General features: G+C 38.9%; 1 protein-coding gene across 1 annotated transcript in view; it reads right to left on the reverse strand.

Annotated features, from left to right (window-relative positions):
* The window catches only part of LOC127659032 (interleukin-1 receptor accessory protein-like 1-A), a 137,373-nt gene extending 118,246 nt beyond the window's left edge, over positions 1-19,127 (reverse strand). Inside the window, 1 exon segment of the mRNA XM_052148654.1 lies at positions 19,028-19,127. Coding sequence (XP_052004614.1) covers positions 19,028-19,089 — 62 coding nt within the window. The 5' untranslated portion in view covers positions 19,090-19,127.
* Positions 19,128-21,564: the final 2,437 nt, after the last annotated feature.

The following is a 21,564-nucleotide window of genomic DNA, read 5'->3' on the forward strand; positions in this document are numbered from 1 at the left end:
TTCTTTTTTTACATGACAGGGTAAAATGGCCCACCAGTCACTTTTAAATAGCACAATTTGTGTTATCCTGACTTCCTATGTTTAGGTGGACCATTATGTTACATGTGCTAGCTGTCTCACTATTTTCTGTCAAAAATGTAATATGAAATATAGAGTCAAATCTATCAAAACTAGCATCTGTGCTCCAGTGTTCTGAAAAAGTGTTCTTGGGCAATATGTTTGTTTGTTCTGCTTTGTAGAGTTTTGACGTGTCTTTATGTTTATTTTTTCATTGATTTGAAAATGGCATTCCAGCAATAATGTGAAGAGTCTGAAAAAAATGCATTTCTCTGAAAATTCACTTACATTCAAAATTGTACTTTTTCTTTCTCTATATATTTGCATGTGTGAATCAAAGCAAACAGAGATGCAATCTTCACAGCGTTTCTTTCTTGGTCAAATCATATTAAAGTATGACTGTTTTCTATTTTATCTGATTTATGTGCCTTCGCACGTTGCCACTCAATCACCTGAGTTCTGTTTAATATTTTAAATCTATTTTAATCTCTGTTTGCTTTCAGTGCACAATGTCCACACAGTTTCCACATCTGAAAGGTTATAGAAGCCTTTTTTCAGAGGAAGCCAAACCATTTCTATAATAGAGTAAGCACACTTATTTCTTTGTCTTCTTTCCATTCCTAAAGCTCTCATTTTTCATTAATGTAAAACACACACGGTCACTGAAAAGAAATATTAACACTGGGAGTGTAACATTTTATGAGATTATTCTTCTGAAAATAGCTCCTGGTAAATCAAAGGAGTTCATTATCTTTTGTAGCCAAATCATTTGTGTATAAATTGTTTTATTACATAGATCGAAATAAGACTCCATTAAGTTTTAGAAAACAGTAACATGAAAGCAAATATCTATCTATAAATCATAAGAGGCACCTTCATTTAAATCAAACAATCTAAATAATAAAAAATGATATGCCGTAATGATTTACTGCAATTCATCTTTTTTCAAAGTGAAAGGACAAATTAGGAGAGTGATCAGAGAGACATCTGAAGATATCTGAATGCTATGTACAAGCTTCTGAAGTCTAGCGATCCCGCAACTGCCTGAAATATTCATCAATAATGAGGCACAGACTTTAGTGCTTGAATTTAAATGCAAATGTACATGGTTGCCTGACAAACAACATGGACATGAACCTTTTTACCCTCAAGATTTTAGGGTTAAAATGTATTTGATTGTGTACAGGAAAGTGTTTGGTGTTGTAACTGGTCACCATTTCATTTTCCACTGTTTGAGTCACCTTTGAATGGCCCTGCAGTGTAACAAATACATTTTTAAAAGTAAAATTGAAAACTATTTTAAATATTTATACAGTATAGAGAGATAATTATACATAATATGTTGTTTGGAATAGACTTAAATTATATTTATACTGTATATATATATATATATATATATATATATATATATATATATATATATATATATATATATATATATATATTTATATTATACTGTTGTGCGTGAAATTCCCTGGAGATCAGCAGTTACAGAAATACTCAAATACTCAGCCTATCTGGCACCAACAATCAATAGTCCAAATTACTGAGATCACATTTTTCCCAAAGTCTATGGTAACTTAGATAACCGCTCTGTACAATTGTGGTAAGAAGAACAGCATCCCAGAATGCTCGAGTGGCGGCACAAGAGGTATCTACACAATATTAGGCAGGTAGTTATAATGTTGTGGCTGATCGGTGTATATATATTTATATGCTATATTTATATATATATAGCATGTCACACTGCAGGACACTGCTGTCACTGCTTGACAGGTCAACTTCCTGTCGTTTACTGTTTTATTTAGGGTCTCCAGTAGATAAGCACTTTAACAACATTTCAGCTTGGTAATTCTATTCACAACCCTGTCAGCATACTGTCATGTAAATGTGGACCCCTAAATATCTCACTACAGCTAAACGGGATTCATGGAATTCCCAACAAGACTTTTATAAGCTACACCAGATCAAATAACACGTATATACCATGCCCCCGATCTTTTTCAAATAATTAATGTAAACTTAATAAGTGTGAGCAAACCCTTCCTCTTCAGCTGTAATTATCTTACAATAATATTCTACTGATGATGAATTACATGCCAAATTCAGACACTGAATGCCATCAGGAACAGTAGCATCTGAGTGGTTAATAGACTTAATTTTGTGTGTGTGTGTGTGTGTGTGGGAGTGTTTTTGTGTCTACGTGTGTGTGTGTGTTAAAGAGACAGAGGGATGAAGAAAGAGAGAGCGAGAGAGAGAGAGAGAGAAAGCGAGAGAGAGAGAGTGTGCTCTTGTGATCTCTTTAAAGGGTTTATCATCCCACTCCCACACATAATCTCAGTGTTCTCAAAAAGGAGAGAGAGAGAGAGACAGAGAAAAAGAGAGAGAGAGAGAGAGAGAGAGAGAGAGAGAATTTTTTTTAAGAAAAGGCAGAATACAGTATAAAGATTTCAAATTTTTCGAGCCACCAATTAATGTGTACGAGGTCACTTACTAAAGCTTGAACAAAGCCTAGACACAAAATCAATTAATCTACAACATCATGTCAAGGTAAAGACATCAGCCAGAAATTGATTTGTACAATTTCTGATGAAAATGTGACTTCCCTTGCAAATCTTGCTGCCACAATGCTAGGGTGTTCTAGGTGGACTGGCAATAAAAACCACTTGACTTGACTTGACTTGACTTGGTTGCCAGGGCATTGCTAAGCATTTGTTCTGAATAATTTTTATAGAGTTGGCATGTGCTTGCTAGGATGTTCTGGGTAGTTGCTGGGAGGTTGCTTACTACAAAAGTGCCTCTAAGTAAAACATACAATATTCTGTTTCCTAAATATGGCAGGGGTACCTTTAATGTTAGTCTGTTTTTTTTTTTTTTTGCCTGTTTTATAGTACACCACACAAAAATCATCTGATGATTTAAAAAACTCATCAAAAGATGGAGAGAAGCATTATATCCAGACATGCTTTATAGTCAAGCAGACTTTTGGTACACTAAAGAGATTTAGGTGTCTGACTGATGCTGTTCTGACCTGGCAGATTGTGCCAGATCGCGGTGATCTTCTGCATCCTCCGCTATATAGCTCTCAGAACTGGCTCCCAAAACTGCACCATGCAAATTGCGTACCAGACAGATCTCACATTGAAATCAGAAACAGCAGGCTGACATTTCCTTAGCTAAAATGCATCTGATATTTGAGACACTGCCCCAGTGGCCAAAGCGGTAAGTATTGTTTGGCATATGGGCACATGTGAGCTCCATTTTCAGGGTGAAAAATCCACAGAGGGGCACCAAAAGTGAGTTCTGAAGAGAGTTGTTTTCAGCTGTACAAGCTGTAATACATTAAAGAGCAATGCATGCTTTATAAACTCCACACACCAACCCAAACCAGAATACTACAGTGATACGATCGCCGATCTTCTTGTCACCTGATCGTTTGATACCGATCATTTCACCTTTTATCAGGATTTCTGTCATAACTGGCTATATGTAAGCTGTCTGCACACTGTCACTAATAATTTCATTTTTGTCTTCCTAGTAATATCACTTTGCCTAATCTTTGCTAACAAAAAAGTTTAAGAAGTTTAAAAGGTTTATTAAAAAAGCCTCTTTTTTAACTAAATATTCTCTATATTCAGACATATAGCCCTATAAAAAATGAAGCTTAGTGTCAGACTGAAGACAAGCTTATAACCAATAGGAGCAATTAAACATAATGTGACATTTCTGGTTATTGATTCATTGTCATTATTCATATCATTATTATTATTCCTTATTTTATTTCTATTTTATTTTGCATTATATTTAATACATTATATTATGGTATCTTAATATTTTATAAAGAATTATTATATTTATAAATTCCTTCCGTCCTTTTCATTTAGTTAGATGATTGTATTAATAGTACATTTTTCGCTTGTTGCTGCTTGAACTTGAATGAGGCGAGCACACATTCTCTCATGAGGGCAAGAGATGAAAGGAAAGCGGAGAAAGAGTGCATGTTTCTGGACTCTACAGGTGCTACTATTGTTAATGCCATTTAATCAGGAGATATTTAATCATGGTGTTTGAATTACACCACTTCTTGTAACTTGCATTATTACTGAGATGCCTATGCCTGGCGGAGACTGATAAGCTGCCGGTATGAACGACAATAAGCTTGCGCTATTTTCCCTTTGCCTAGTTGCATGTGAAATGCCACATTAACAATACAGTACACAAACTTTTAATATTCATCATACCTCTCCCACAGCATCGGTGTAAACTGCAGAATCAAGTTTGTTGTCTTACAACACTACTGTATGCCAGTATTACCCACACTCCGTAATGCTATGACACTATTGCTGAAGTCTTAAAGATCTGCACGTCTTTTTCGACATGAGTGATCAGTTTATGCGATCACTGATTGAGTCATTGGATGTGAATAACGTCCGATACTGATTGGTGGCTAATCGATCTGAGCATACCTACCCCAAACCTAAACCTAACCATCAGTGGAGTAAAAATGAAATGTTAAGGGAAAATTGCAACCTCAGAATTGTGCTTGTCACTGATTATGCGAACACAATTACTCCCTGGTTTCAACGCAGGATCCAAACCCATCCCAGATTGCACACGTACATCTTTGATATGTCTATTTAATAGCATTTCATCTGGAAAGCATTGCATTTGAATGAACATCTGCTAAACATCTTAAAAAGATCAGATTAACAAACATTCTAAATCATAAATGTCATCTGTTGAATATTATATTGACATCTGAAAGGAAACGTCTTATAGATGTATTGCAGATGAGCAAACAACCAGAAAACGACGTACTCCAGATGTAAACAGACACATCAAATTGACGTCTGGGTGATGTACGTGTGCTATCAGGGATGTCTCTCATTCTGCTGATGCAACGTACTTCCGTTCTGGAAATGTCCTTTACTGAATTTGGCTCTAAACTAGCGCAAACAGCATGTGCAAATAAAAATCACTTTTTCCGCTTAAGTAAATTCCCCCAGTGTGTTTAAATAACAAACAAACAATGTCTTTATTGAACCGATCGCGTTATTGACAACTGGAGCACAAACAGACAGCATTTCTGCACGTGGTGCCCTACGCAAGCTGCACACTCTACGTTGAGGGAGCGGTGGTACTGCAGTACAGAACTAATTATCTAAATTCTTTCAACACTGAAATCTATAACTACATTGAACTAACAACTAAAAGCAATGAAATAGAGAAAGAAGGCATTAATAATACATGATCTTGCTTTGGTTTATTTCCCTGTGGACATTGACACATTTTCACTGTTATAATTACTAGAAATGTTTCCAAACCTCACTTCTTATTGAAAAATTCATCCAGATCTAACAAGAGCCCTTAAAGGGATAGTTCACATAAAAATTCAATCATTTTAAACTAAGAAACAGAGTAAACTTATCATTTACTCACCCTTATGCCATCCCAGATGTGTATGACTTCCTTTCTTCTGCAGAACACAAATGAAGATTTTTAGAAGGATTTCTCAGCTCTTTTGGTCCAAACAATGCAAGTGAATGGGTGCCAATTTAAAGCTAAATAAAATTGCAATAGTCAGCATAAAAGTAATCCATACAACTCCAGTGGTTAAATCCATATCTTAAGAACCGATTATTATAGGTGTGGATGAGAAACAGATCACCTTCACATTCTTCTTCTTGTGCTTTTGGTGATTCACATTCTTCTCTGTATATCACTCCATACTGGGCTGGGAGAAGAACTTCTAGCGACAAATGTCTTAAATATGGATCTGTTTCTCACCCACACCTATCATATCACTTCTGAAAATATGGATTTAACCACTGGAGTTGTATGGATTACTTTTATTGTGCCTGCATTTATTTTTTGGAGCATACACATTTTGGCACCCATTCACTTGCATTGTACTGACCAACAGCAAATATTCTTTTAAAAATCTTAATTTGTGTTCTGCAGCAGAAAGGAAGTCATACATATCTGGGATGGCATGGGGGTGAGTAAATAAGACCATTATCAATTATGGGTGAACTATCCCTATAAAGTGATAGCTCAGCCTTAATTTAATATTCCGTCATCACTTCCCTACCCTCCTGCTATTTCAAACATGTGTGACCTTCTGTATTTTGTGGAACAAAAAGATGTTTGACAGAATGTTAGGGACTAACAGTCTCAGTCACCATTCACTTTCAAAATATATAGAAAAAAACACATCCCCTGAAAGTAAATGATGACCAAGACTAACATTCTGTCTAAAATGCTTATTGTGTTGCATGAAAGAAAGAAAGTAATATGGGTTTGGCCAACATTATGGTAACTGATGACAGAATTTCCATTATTATTAATAATAATAATAATAATAATAATAATAATATTAATAATAGTAATTCTGTAATACATGTTAAATGTGTATTGTGTAATGGAATGTAGGGATTTAATGTCCAATATGTCATTTGTGAAAGTAATGAATTACTCTCTACTTGTGTATTCTTTTAATTGGACACTTACATACTCTTACTCAAATAAGTATTTGTGTTAGCAAATTTACTTCTGCATGAGTAATTATGTTTTTAAAGTAATTGTACTTTTACTTGAGTGCAGTTTTTGGCTACTCTACCCACCTCTGCTAGCGGAGAAATAATGAGCAATAACAATAGAAAAGCAATAGTAAAAGGGATGCTTGCCTATGCACACACCAATCATACAGTCACCCAATTTGACAATCTGCAACAATAATTTTTTTTTAAATCAAATCACCCTATGAGCCATGCTTTTTTCTCCATTGTCGCTGGCAATTCAATCACCATCTGGTGAGAGACATACACAGAAGGTCTTTCCCATTTTTCATTGGAGCTAATATCCACATACACATGTACGGCTGCTCACACACATGTGGCGGATGGCCCAGCTGTGAATGATTGATGTGCCGATTTTATGATTTAATCCAATTTAAACTCTTCACATCTCCAGGCTTGACAGTCAACACATTTACCATGCGGTAAATATAACAGTGCCCCTGGAGGAAGAGTGCTGTGTTATGAACCGAGATACACACACACACTATTAACACACACACTCTTATGAGACAGCAGAACGAATGACTCAAGGACAGCCAGAGCTGCATCTATACACAGCCATTACATACGTATATGACAGTTCACAACAGAGCCAAATAGACGTGTATGTGTGTTTGTGTGTGTATGTGTGTGTGTGTGTGTGTGTGTGTGTTTGTGTGTTTGTGTTGCTGCAGGTGTGCACTTGTGTTTGTGAAAGAATGAAAAAGAAGATAAAGACCACGCTGGTCTTTGTAGACTCCATTATTTATTGTGGCAGTTCCAGCTTCCTCGTGCCAGCCAAATATCAGAGTTGAATTCGAACACGCTCGGGGCATAAAGCATGCGTCTATGTGTGTGTGTGTGTGTTTGTGTGTGTGTGTGACTGAGTGCATAGGCAGGAAATGAGAAACAATAAATACAGGCTCAAATATAGAGTCTTGAAAGATTTTTTTATGACATTGGCTTGTTAGTGCACATGTAACCTTGACTACAGGTGCTCTGCAGTGAACATACATCTCCGTCATGAAAATGTCAAAGAAAATACGTTACAGTGTTTGAGTGCCTCTAACATGAATTCATGAAATTAAGATCATTTATCAAGTGTTTGTGTGTGTCTGTGTGTGTGTGTGTGTGTGTGTGTGTGTGTGTGTGTGTGTGTGTGTGTGTGTGTGTGTGTGTGTGTGTGTGAGCGTGTATTTATCACTTTGTGGGGACCAAATGTCCCCATAAGGATAGTAAAACCCGAAATTTTTGACCTTGTGGGGACATTTTGTTGGTCCCCATGAGAAAAACAACATATAAATCATACTACATTATGTTTTTTTGAAAATTAAAAAATGCAGAATGTTTTCAGTGAGGGTTAGGTTTAGGGGTAGGGTTAGGTTTAGGGGATAGAATATAAAGTTTGTACAGTATAAAAACCATTATGTCTATGGAAAGTCCCCATAAAACATGGAAACACTACTGTGTGTGTGTGTGTGTGTGTGTGTGTGTGTGTGTGTGTGTGTGTGTGTGTGTGTGTGTGTGTGTTTTAAGCAGCTTGCAGACTGTTGACACTTCACTGATCGGCCCCGGCTAACAAGGGACCCCTGAGTACTCTTCCATGCTTCACGCAGCTGATGGTGATTAATTATTGAGTATCACTGCTCTCCTACACCACTTTCAGACACACAGTACAACTAATCCCCTCACCAGACAAACTAATTCTCAGTCAAGAGTCAGAAAAGAAGAGATAATAGATGGTCATAGGGCTAGCAAAGATAATGGACAGTAAAGGATCTATATGCGCGAAAGGTCTTCAATTGAAATGATGTCTGACATGACTTCTGAAAGTTCTATATGTTTGACCACTGTATGTCAGCCACCAATCATTGGAAGTACTAGATTGAAATAATTCTACTTATTGTACACATCAGGGCTCAAAAATAAGGATGATCTGCTGGCACAGGGCCAGAATGAGAGAGTTTTGGCCAGTTGATGAAACTGTCACATGCCCTTTTGAAATGTATTTAAAATTGATTTAGCTAATTGCGATGATTTAAACCAAGGGGACATTAGCTGGCTGACAGATAAGGTAATGTTTTGCAACGTATTCCATTGTGGTCCAGCAAAAGTTTATATACACTCTCACAACACTCAAATTAATCTCAAAGCAATTCAAATCAAATAATTTATAAAGTATAAAAACAGCAAGAACCAATTAAGAGTTTCTGTACTTTGTTAATGATTTGATTTGAGAGTAAGTAAAATAACACCTTTATTTAAAGTCCGTTCATCAAACAAAGTGATCATATTGCATCAGCAGACTTGGAATAAGTCACATGGACTTTTATAACACTTTTAGGTGCTTTATTATGCATTACAATGAGTCACTGTGTACTGCCAATACATTGAATTCAGCCATCTGGACATTCATTAAATTATTCCCTTTTGTGTTTCGCAGAACACAGAAAGTCACATGGATTTGAATTACAGAATTTTCATCAAATTCCTTTAACAAGTGAGCTGTGGGGCCAAGGCAATTTGTATGCTCAATCAATACATTCTGGATTACTGTGCGCTATTAACTGCTAAAATACAACTGAGATTACTACTGTTGTTAGCTGAACTGCTTTAGTCATATTTTCCCATAGGAAAGACAAAACACAAATAAAATCTATTTTAGATCTCAGTTGTTTCTCCTTGACAGTAATGAGATTAAAGATTTTAAAGATTAAGTCTCCTGATTCTCAGATATTTCTGCTGAGAAAAAGACTCCAGTAATATCACATATGGACTATCAGAAGAGATCTAAACAATGTATTTTAAACTCTCAGATTTGACAGGTGAAGTCAAAGATTTCAGTATATATTTCTCATCAGTTCTTTCAAGACCTATTCCAATTAGCTCAGTCATGCTATCCAGATAAAAAATGTTGTACCTAAACTCATATAGTATGTGAACAACTGTTTGCTTCAATGTTTATTTCTCCTAAACATCTGTAGGAGAAACATCTATGCCGAATTGATCCTTATATTAAACAACTTTATTAAATTAAACACAAATACACAAAAGTCTAATTACACTGTTTCAGTACACAGTTTTTTTTTATAGTTGAATGTACAAAGCAACGCCAATGTCAACACTCATCACAATTCCATCAAAGATTGTCAGCCTCAGAATCCAGAGAGTTTGTTGTGAGCTTATATTTCAAAGTTAAATGATGAGAGTGAACAAAAATAAGGCTTTCTTCAAACTGCAGCCACTGCAAGACACATGAATAAAATGTGCCTATGCCTTGCATAGTGGATAAAGCACAGGGCTGTTAATCAGAAGATCGCTGGTTCGAACCCCAAGGCCACCATCATTGTGTCCTTGAGCAAGGCACTTAACTCCAGGTTGCTCTGGGGGGATTGTCCCTGTAATAATTGCACTGTAAGTCGCTTTGGATCTGCCAAATGCATAAATGTAAAGAGTGTATGTAAAGATTTTGTGGCCATGCATAAAGATCAGGTCTTGAATTTTTCTATCTGACTGTAATCAATAATAAATTAATGAACAACGGTGTGACAGAAACATACAGAACTTATCTAAAGTAAAATCATTGTGGGAAGCACTGTAAAGACTGAAAAAGAAAAAAAACGACTTGTTTTCCAGCAGCTACAAGCGTCTACAAATCTTTAAAACATGATAACATTTTGTGATATTAAAGGTGGGGTATGTGATTTTCTTTTTGACCATTTTTTCAAAATAACTTGAAATCCTATTCCTAACCCACTTACTGGCTGTAAATTAGAAGCACTGAAATGAAAATTAAGCAATTTAATCATCTGTGGAACGGGCAGGACTCGAAAAACTCCAGCCAATCATTTTCAAGACCATCTAGAATCATTGGACAGAAAATGTGTCAATCAAACGGTCGTACCATGCCCCCCTCCCCCCACTACCCTGGCGCGCGTGTCCCGTTCGTGCGCATACTCAAAGCTCGTGACCCAGTAACAGGAAGCGATTGTATTTATGTATGGAGAATGGAGCTTTTATAGTGCTAGTGGGGTTGTTCCACATTTCTTGAATCCTGTTTTGAATAGAAGACCGCTGTACAGACGCCAGGGCTGGCGATGTTCTTTTTTTTTTTACAGTTATGAGAAAATCAGCTCTACACCTTTCAAGAGTGGTATGCGACCCCTCCTCCTGCTGTGTCAACAATTTGCTCTGAAAAATTGTCTGACAGGTGAATGCACTGTTTGACTAGTGAGTCTAGAACACTGCTAGAACACTGCGCATCTGAGTTTTCAGCTCGTGCATGATTGCGGCGTCCATGTTTTTCGAATGGGTCGAGTCAGGGCCAGCGTTGGAGGAGAGAAGGTAGGACCTTAGAGTTGTGTATTTTCAAAATCTGCCGGCCGTTTTGCAAATCACATACCCCACCTTTAATATTCTTGAAATCTTAGGTTTGTTTTCTTACTGAATTAGCAAATTATTTGTTCTTGTTTTAAAATTAAATCTAAACAAAATAGTGAGGTCTATGCTTAAAACAAGAAAAACTATTTGCCAATGGGGTAAGACAAATAACCTTAATTCAAGGCTTATTCTCTATTCTCAAATAAATATTTTACATGATAACAAGGCAAAAATACTGATTACAAAAATTATTTTCACTGTGCTGCAAGCACCCTATTACTATCCTTGCACATGAGATTAAACTGAGCCTACACAAAAACAAACTCGTAAGGATTCACACAAGCCAAACACACGGCAGGTTTTAATACTATTCTGTGTGAATCAGTGAGGGTTCTGACAGTTTGAAAGTCTTAAGGGAGAGAGAAAGTGACAGTAATAGAGAGGGAGAGAGCTAGAGAAAAAAACCAAGGGAAGATTGCATGTCAGACTTCATCGGCAACAGGAAATACAGCAGTAAATAAGTTTATGTGTGCACGCATCAATGCTAGTTGAGTTGCATATTGTGCACGAACAAGCATAAAAAAACATACACAGTATGCTCATTTTATTTATTTATTTGTGTGCATGTGCATCCTTCAAACTCAAATTCCCTCAATGAGTTTTAAATATCTGGGGTGCGAGGGCTCAGATGATTGACTGTCTTAGCTCCAAATGTACGCTCCAAACAACGCATACAAACATGCCATCAAGGTTGTCTTGCTTCCAGTTTTCACAGGAAACCAGTGTGGACATTCCCAAAAGTCCCACAACTTCTTATCAACCCCAATCAATGCACCCTCTTCTCTTATTACCAATTGATTATTATTCTTTTGAGAAACCAATCAATCAGCATGAACCACAGGCCACAAACATCACCTGATCAAGAGCTGACAAGAGCCCTCAACCCAAAGGATTCCACTAGTAGTCATTACTGACAAGACAATAGAGGATGAGCTTATTGTTTCAATCATCTAGCAATCCACCTGAGTATCCTCTAGTCGCTTTCTCACTCTCTCTCTCTTTCTCTCTACTTGACTTTAATGGCCTGAGATCTCAAACTGTTTTATAATGAGGGCTTTCCCACAGCATCCTCTCCTCATTATGCACACAAACACACACACACGCGCGTGTAGATAGCAAGAAGATTCCTATTGATATTGTGCCCAGTAAAGTGGTCCCTTAGAAACCAGGGGTCTCAAGAGTGTTTTATTTGCCAGAAAAACAAAACAAATACAGTATATCTCCTACATGCGAGCACTCTCACACACACAAACTTTATAAGTTAACCCCGTCCAAGACTGAGAGCCGTTGTATATCACCATTTGTTTCTGTTACACAGTAAGTACCTTTATATGCGGGGGGTTTTGCATAGTCAAGCAACAGTCATCCTCTATCTGACCAAGTAAACATGACAATGCATAATCGAATATTTGAAGTAAGGCTGCAGCTGACAAACTGACGTAAACATTTTTCATCTGACCTTTAGCGTAAAAACACACAAAACAAATCTACTATCTAGCTTCTCAGAAGCGATACTCACACAATAGTTTTAACGAGGGATAGTGAGACAAACAGACCTAAATGCAGAGGACCAGTTAAAAGGATTTATTTCCAATAAATGTGAGCAGTCACTGTGGATGTAGAGTATCCCGGCACCGGCTGCAGCAGCGGGGAGAGATGACAGAGAAGCGAGTGTGCTGTGGCAGCGCCCAGGGCAATCCGTGAAGAGTGTGTTCGTAGAATGACTGTGTGCATGGTGGAAGTCAGGAATAGATTCTTGGAATCCTCCGTTGAAGCTTAGTAAGGTGCAGAATGACACCCAGCAGGGTAGGCTGATCTAGCTCCTGACAAGAGGGAAAAGACAAGGTATCCTTCGTGGAAACCCAGTTGACATGCAACAAATTGGAAAGCAACCACCCACCCGACACATGGGCAACCAACAGATACACGAGACAGGACCAACTAGGAAGAGAATGTTAGGTTAGTTACTTCACATGAACAATAATCAAGCAAAGATACTGCGAACACAAAAGGCTTAAGAAGGGAATGAATTAGAGGAGAACAGGTGTTGCTCATCACACTAATCAGTGGCATGATCAGCCGATCATGAATGCCGTGACATGGTTCCTCGTGTGTTTTGCCTCTGGCTGTTGTTTGTTTTCTCTCCCTCTCGTCTCACAGGTGGAGCTGGCATGCATGATCAGCATTTCCATGGGAATGCTGATCAATTCCGTTGAGACGCTGATCACAGTGATGAGTTCATGTCTGCTGCCACATGCTTTCTCCTAATTGCACTCCCTTCTTATTCCTTGTGTTTCCTCTCCTTCTTTGCCAGTTTATTGTTGCCTGTTACAGTTGACATGTGTGCTGTTTACAGTGAAGTCTAACTTCTCTCTTGTGTAGTTGGAACAAGCTTGAATATCTGTTAGTTATCTGTCTATTGAGGTGCGGTCTGCTTGCATTCACTCTCACCAGCTGGTGCCCAGGACTGTGGAGGAGGATTCCTCGATTTTTGCCAGTGTCTTGGGAGATCCGTCTGGGCGTCGCTTGCACCCCACCGGACTCTATGAACCTCGTTGGATGAGCTCACGTATCAGTTAGCTGCCGGTCGATTGAGGTGCGGTTACCTGCCTGCTTGCATTCACCCCCATCACTTGGTGCCCAAGACTGTTGAGGATTCCTCGATTTCTGCCCGTGTCTCAGGGAGATTCATCTGGGCTTCGTTTGCACCTCATTAGCTTCAACAGCCTCTCACCCGAGTGCTTCTGAATTCAGCATGCACACACTCCCCTCATGAACACACTCTCTCTCCTCTAGCCCAGAGCGGCATTGCTTCCCTGCCTGCCTCAGCTGGCGCTGCCGCACTTAGACTTGACTGCTTGAATTATAAATAATAAAGTTGAACAACGCTACACTTTGGTCTCTCATAGCAAGGAGCTTTGCTTGGATGACAACAAGACCAAATATTTGCTTCTAATCAGGCTCTAAAGGTAATGGCTTCTCAGCTCGCGGATCTGACCACGATGGTTCAGCAGTTCGCTCTCTCTCTGAATAGAAGACTCAAGACACACCCCTGACTCCTTCGTCAGCATGTCACACACCCTGTTAGGGCTTTCCTCTCACTGTTCTTCTCCTTGGAGCCCTCCACATACTCCTCAGACACAATGAAGATCGCATGTACCATCACACTTCTCTCCAGAAGGGCTGGAGAATGGAGAATGGAGAATGGCGATGCGGGATAACCAGCATCCATGTTGCTCCTCATATGAAGCTTTCTCCTCTGAACTTTGCAGTGTTTGACCGGGCGGCTCAAGGTAGGGAGGCTGATTACGTCATTGAATTCCGCACCCTGACTGTTTCCAGCAATTGGAATGGTTCTGTTATGTGGGATTTGTTCTTGCAAGGACTCTCAGACTCTTTCTGAGTGTCAGACATCTTTCAAGATGAAATCTATTCTCTGGATCCCAGAGAAGGGAATTTAATTTACTCTGACTTGGCTTCCATGTGGAGGATTCCTAGGATCCCTTTGGATGAGCCCATTACCACTTGCATGCTTAGCGGTACCCCCTCACAGCCATAACCCATATAACTAAGCTGGTCACTTTGATCTTAGGAAACCACACCAAACTGCTGTTCTTCTACCTCATCTGATCTACATCATCCTATGTAGTCCTCATCTCCCGTAAGACTGTGCGATTGAACTGCTTCCTGGCACTTCTCCTCCTTGAGGATGGTTGTATTCACTCTCGGTTCATGAGAGGGAGGCCATGAATAGGTACATTACTGATTCTTTGGCAGCCAGTCTCATATGCCCTTCCTCATTGCCCGCATTTTTCTTCATGGAGAAGAAAGACAGTTTGCTCAGACCCTTCATAGATTATCAGGGGCTGAATGACATCACGGAAAATAATTGTTTTCCTTTGCTGTTGATGTCTTCAGCCTTCGAGCTCTTGCAGGGGGCGTCCATCTTTACGAAGTTGGACTTAAGTAATGCTTATCACCTGGTTCATATCAGGAAGGGTGATGTGTGGAAGACAGCGTTTAACATGCATAAGGGGCACATTGAATACTTGGTTATGCCTTTCGGAATGGTCAACGGCCCTGCTGTCTTCTAGGGTCTCGTAAATGATGTGCTTAAAGAAATGGACATTCTGATCTTCTCCCAGAATATGCAGGATGTTCTGCACATCAGGCAGGTGCTTCATTGGATGTTAGAGAACTGGCTGTTTGTCAAGGCGGAGAAGTGTACTTTTCACACACAGTTGGTTCTGTTCCTGGGATTCATCGTTTCATATGAGGGAATATGCATGGACCCGGCAAAGGTAAAAGCCATCTCCGAGTGGCCAACCCCAGATTCTCACAAGGCACTGCAGAGGTTTCTGGGGTTTGCCATTTTTATCTGAGATTTATCCATAACTATAGCCAAATTGTTGACTTTGTTGGTCCCTGCAGGCTGAAGCCACATTTTCAAAACTTAAGAAGTGGTTTTCTTCACCACACCCATTTAAATCACCCCTAACTCTGCTAGTCAGTTCGTTGTGTAGGTGGATGCATCCTAAGTCGGTGTTGGAGTGGTCCTGTCACAACGCTCTCCCTTGGATGGACTGGTACATCCGTGAGCGTTCTTTTTGCATTGGTTGACCCCCACAGAATGGAATTACGACATCGGTAACCAGGAATTACTGGCTGTACACCCTATTTGTGCGACCGTCCGGGTTCCTCCAACCACCGTCGGTGACTTTGAGACTTGGGCTTCAACTCAAATATATAACTTTAATAACCAAACTTAAATGGGCTTTTCAGCGTAACACTCTTTAGCTTAAACTCAAGACAGTCTCTTTCAGAAGGGTAGCTCTCTCTCCCTCGTCTCTGGCATGGTCCCTTTTGGCAATCAGAAACAGTTGTTAGACATTATAACGCTCAGGTGTGGGCACCCTTACCGCTTTCTTTCTCTCCAGACAAATGCTCGACCATGCCCCCGCTGCCACAGTACTTAAGCAGGTTCCAGAGGGCACTATCTATTAAATTGCAAATAATGAAATACAAATATTAAAGCTGTCAATGAACTGAACTAAAAAAAACTTAGCTAAAATGTATTAATTTGTTTACTGTACATGTCATCACACTTTACACATGCAGAATGCTGTACACCATGCATGACCAAGCACGAAGTGTAATCAAGCTTCTCTCATGAACGCACCAAAGAGAATACAGATACAGATGTCAAGATTTATAGTGAAATAGGATGGGTGAGTAAATGATGAGCGAATAATGATTTTTGGGTGAACTATTCCGTAAATGCTAATTTATATCCTGTATTATCAGTTAAAATGAAAGTTTTTGGTTTGGTGACGATTATGGGGTATGGGTTGTGGGGGTACATAGTACAAAAACGGTTGGGAAACGCTGCTGTAACACCGCCAATTCAACTCAAATCAAAATAGCAACAGACTCTGTTGAACCTGTTACATTATTTACTCTAACTGCCCCTATAAAAGCAAGACTCTTTCATTCTAAAGTACAGTTTGAGTGTGTATTCTGCTTAAGCATGTTCTGAGAAAATTATGCCAGTGCAAGCTTTAAATCACAAATGAATGCTTTTATCTCATTGCCGCAAACATGACTTTTAACTTTCCATAGATCAGTGGCAACAGTCAGAGTGGTTTTGTGTGAAACGTGATCTCGAATTGACCTGTTGATTTATCAGAGCAGAGAATGTTCTGACAGATGAATTCATTCAAACAGGGAGTTGTCCTTTCAGGACTACTCACAGTCAAATACCCACATTACATCAAAGTATTTTTACCTTTATTGGTTTCATGCTGGTTTTCAAAATATCTTCTTCAAAGATTTTATTGACAAGTAGCTAACCAGTGCCCCTGGCAAAAATAAGCCCAAGACAGAACGTGCCTTATTTATTAATAGGGCATCTAAATGCCGCTGGTGATGGCACACACTATAGACAGATCTCTTTGGATCTCCTCTCTCATAAGCTTAACCAGAGAAAAAGTGTGTGTGTGTGTGTGTGTGTGTGTGTGTGTGTGTGTGTGTGTGTGTGTGTGTGTGTGTGTGTGTGTGTGTGTGTGTGTGTCCATCTTAAAATTCACCCTAGGCAGTAAGAGCCCCACCATGGGACTATATGCATTCATTATAAAAGCACACACACACACACACACACACACACACCACACACACACACACACACACACACACAATAATACACACACTGCCCGATGCCACCTCCAAACCTGAGTGACAGTTCCTTTAAAAGGAGTCAATAGCACTGTCACAGCCAGTTTAGCCAACTTTTTATCTGTATCTTCTTGGCACATGTTTAAGGGAAGAACCTTACATAATAATAGGATTAAGATATTGGATTATTCATATTGATAACACACCAACTGGAAGAAGTCTACTCATTAGATTGAGAATTTTTGCATGTGAAATTATGGAATGTCTTCAATGGAACAGAATAGAAGGTCTTCATCAATGACAAGCTTAATCTGTAAATTAGTGCTATTTTCTGGGCACAGGAGCACACTGACCTTACATTGTGTGACCTCTAGCATCCACCAAAACCATATGAGACACAAGGAACTTTAATGGTCTAGCAACAACAGTAGCTCAGAGGGGATAGAAGTGGATTAAAACTGCAGTACCAAGTCAGCCAAAATGCTTTTCACTACGCTTAAACCTTGGTTTATGTCTTTTTAACCCGAGTTTATTGCCTCTTTTAACCCTGGGTTAAGCGACAATTCACGTGTCATTTTGATTTTGGTGCCATAGGTATACAGTGAAACAAAGTGGTGCAAGTATGTTACAGCCAGATGTTTAGCAACAGGTAGCTAATCATAAACAAAAAAAACACTTGGGACAAATTTAAGCCATAGGCTATAATAAGAATGTACAGGCCTTGTAAATGGTCACCATTTCCTTAAAGATTCTTTTGAGAATTTGTAAGCACATTTTTTAATTCACTAGTTCATTTTAAATGGTCCAGTGTATATCATTTTTAACAATATTTATAACAATATTTTTTTTTTAAACGCATGTCTCTATCTCAATTACCATGAGTTTAACAAAGTTGCATGCATCGTAAATATAAGTGACCAATAAGATGCTTTAATGTGTTTTTTTTAATCATTATTATGTCTGTCGGCATGTATTCGCGTTCCTGATTGAGCATGCTTTGTGTGGGACTCTTATTAGTGAATGCGGTTGCTAATATTAAGTTCAATTCTCTATTATTGATCACAGGTGTGCCTGTCCCTTGTGATTGGTGTGCTAAATTTGATTAATAAATGGTGTTCATAAAGAAGATGTTGTGTTTGTTTTCTTCACTGTAAACTGTTTAGTGATTCTCTTGTATTTCGTTCGCAAACGAATCAACAGGATCAACTCTGCAGCTTTGTTTTGTCTCTCCCGGTTAGTTGCACGTTTGCTTTTTATTCTTGCGCCTGTACAGCACCAATATTAATCGGTATATTACTAGGTTGAAGTGCATCGATGTGGTGATCTTAGAGTTTGGTAAAAGCCTTTCTCACCTAAGGCAAGCTATTTATTTGGGCTTTAGTGGGGTGGTTTATAAAATTTTCCAATTTTATGTTTACGTTTATTCATAATACATTTGCCATTGCAGGTGCGGTGTGGCCCTGTATAACGCTAGCTGCTGTTTCTTCATACCTGCTCCTTTACATCTGTTCCTGCGTGCTGTTTCATCATAGCTGTTTGTTTGCTTTGCCAAACTTGTTGCACTACATTTGTCCTATTTCTGCATTGTACAGTACAAGACATTGAATAAAAGACAGTGGAAAAATATTGTATGTTGTTCAAGAAATGAAAACCTGACAGATGTATAGGCCTACATACAACAAATATTTTAAGAGCGATATCATAAGGAGTTGGACTCCGGTGCATTCAAAAAGGCAGAAAATCAGATCCAGATCGGGTTTCCTGATAATAAAGTGGAAAGTTGCTCTGTAAAAGTAACTTACCTTACAATTACATTCACACCAGCACGTGTAATCCACATTAAGTAGAACTGGAGCTGGCACATCCAACAATGCTAAACTAAAGCTGCACTTCTACATTACCTTACCCGCGATCTCTGTAGCTGACAAATTTACAATAGGGCAGGACACCCCCCGGGCAGGACAACCCCCCTCTCTCAGACTGAGATCAGATGCCACTGCAGTGAGTGAGTGTGTGTGTGTGCGTGTGTTCTCTCCGTACCATCGCAGGAGGGTGCAATACTCCCGCAAAACATTGCGTATTCTAGAATGGTTTAAATTCGATACCAAAATGTATCATCTATTATACTGTGGTATAATAGCGACCTTGCACACGTTGCGCACCTGGAATAATAAACGTTGAACCATCATTTGTCAGTAATGAAAAGATAACGATTAAACCGTGTCTTATTTTTGCTTGTATGGAAAGTCGTGGCTCACATTGAGGTGTTAACTGAATTTCACCTGAAATTTGATCTAATAGTAAATGGTGAATCTAAAGGAGAAATGTTCTTATTATATTTCACCCCAAATTATGAAAATAAAAAATGATAATCGGCATCAGGGAAATTAAGCCTACTTTTTTTTTCATAGTGATAGCCTATTTAGCTGACAGTTAAATACATTTCTCATTCAATTGTCATCAATGTAAAGCGTCCAGATGATTTACTTTGAGTTTGTTTGTAATTATCATTATTCCGATTTAAGATTCTCATTATGGTTTGATTACTGTGATTGTGATATAATAATAGACCTCAACGGACACAATGTTCTAAATTGGCATAAATTAAAGGCAGTACAGCAAATACCACCATGATGTCAACAATTTACAAATACTTTTGCGCATTACAGTAGGCCTAATGAAAATGGGGAGGGGGGTTGTACTTGTCAGGAAAATGACAAAAAGTAAAAAAAAAATCTTATCTCATGTTCTTAACAGGTTTCTCGAAATTCATAATTCTCGAATTTTAACTTAAAAATTAAAATGAGTTTGATCATTAAACTCCACAAATTATTAGATGATTGTGATATCTTGTAAAGGTTCGAATACATTGGCATATCTTCACGAGCTACAGCAGATCAACTCGCCACCCCCGCATCGCCACGAAACCTCCCCAAAAACACGCACACATCAAACTTCAAATGGGTAACTAACACAAGCTTACCGTCAGCCCACGTCCAAAAATTGATCCACGGTCAGTCAATAAGACACTTGGAAATCAAATGAGCACGCATCACGGGGAATGAGGAATCTGACCAAATCATCCATCCGAAGAGAGCGAGATGTACACCAGCTGATAGTTTATTCCAATACAGATGTTGTCGTATGACGAATTCAAATGGTTCCAGGGGTCTCTATGAGCAATAAGAACTCAAAGATGAAGAAGGTGGTCCCATGGTTTGACCGCGCGCTCTCATCCAGCGGAGAGTCGGATGCTCCTGCGCATTCCGTGGCGCGCCGTGCGCTCGTCGGTCAGATGCGGCTCTAGGAAGGGGATGATTTGAGATGTCTCAGGTATCCGACAGCTAGAGCTGCTGTGGGGGGTTTCTCTTCGAGACGCTCTGTGTGCGCTCGCTGCTGTGGAAGAACTCTCCTTGGTCCTAAAGTCCGCCTTAAAACCCTTCGAAAAACGACTGTGGTGGTCTGCGTGGCTTTAGGAACACCTTCATTTAAAGGAACCCAAAATGGAAAATTCAGTCTTTATTTAATATATTTACTTTATGTATTTACCCTAATGTCGTTCTAAATAGAGTGTTAAACTTCCTTTCTTCTGTGGAGCACAGACAATGAATGCATATAGGCCTACTGATTATCAAGCTCCAAAAGCACCATAACATTTGTTCACATCATACTTGTGTTCTATATTCCAAGTCTTCAGAAGCCATATAGCTTTTTCTGAAAAGCAGGATCAATTACGTTTAGAGTGATGCATCTTGATATGCATATCCATATTTAAAAATTTGCAAATGCAAATGAGATTTGAAGGCTTTGGCGTAGGGCAAGATTTTAAATGTTAAAGATATAAAGATGAATACATTTTGACAGAATTTTGAAAAAAGACAGCCCTGAGACCCAGATGTGTGCAGTGTTGTGTGTGTGAGTTGGGGGAGAGAGAGAGAGTGTTTTCCAAAACACTTTGCTGTCCTGTCCAGGGGTGAGTCTCCCGCTCTGTGAGTTGCATAACAATGAGGAGGTTCATGGCAGAAGAAAAGCCCACTCAGAACAGAAACACACACTTTTTCTCTGGTATTGCCAGTTTCTATACCTCTCTCTCTCTCACCCATCCATAAAACCACACACATTTCTCACTGTATATTCCTCCTCTCTTCCTGCCCAAGGGAGTGAATTCTCAAGTTTATATACCTTCCAGTATCTGCTGCCCACTCTGCTAATGTCATACAGCTCAATCTTTTTTTAAAGCTGATTCTAAACTCTATCTACGGTGATAATATCACTACATACAGCAAAACAAAAAAAAACACACACAAAAAAAAAACATTATCCAACTACTGGGCTGGAC

This window comes from Xyrauchen texanus, chromosome 18, assembly GCF_025860055.1.
Source record: "Xyrauchen texanus isolate HMW12.3.18 chromosome 18, RBS_HiC_50CHRs, whole genome shotgun sequence".
In the NCBI taxonomy this organism is placed as follows: Eukaryota; Metazoa; Chordata; class Actinopteri; order Cypriniformes; family Catostomidae; genus Xyrauchen; species Xyrauchen texanus.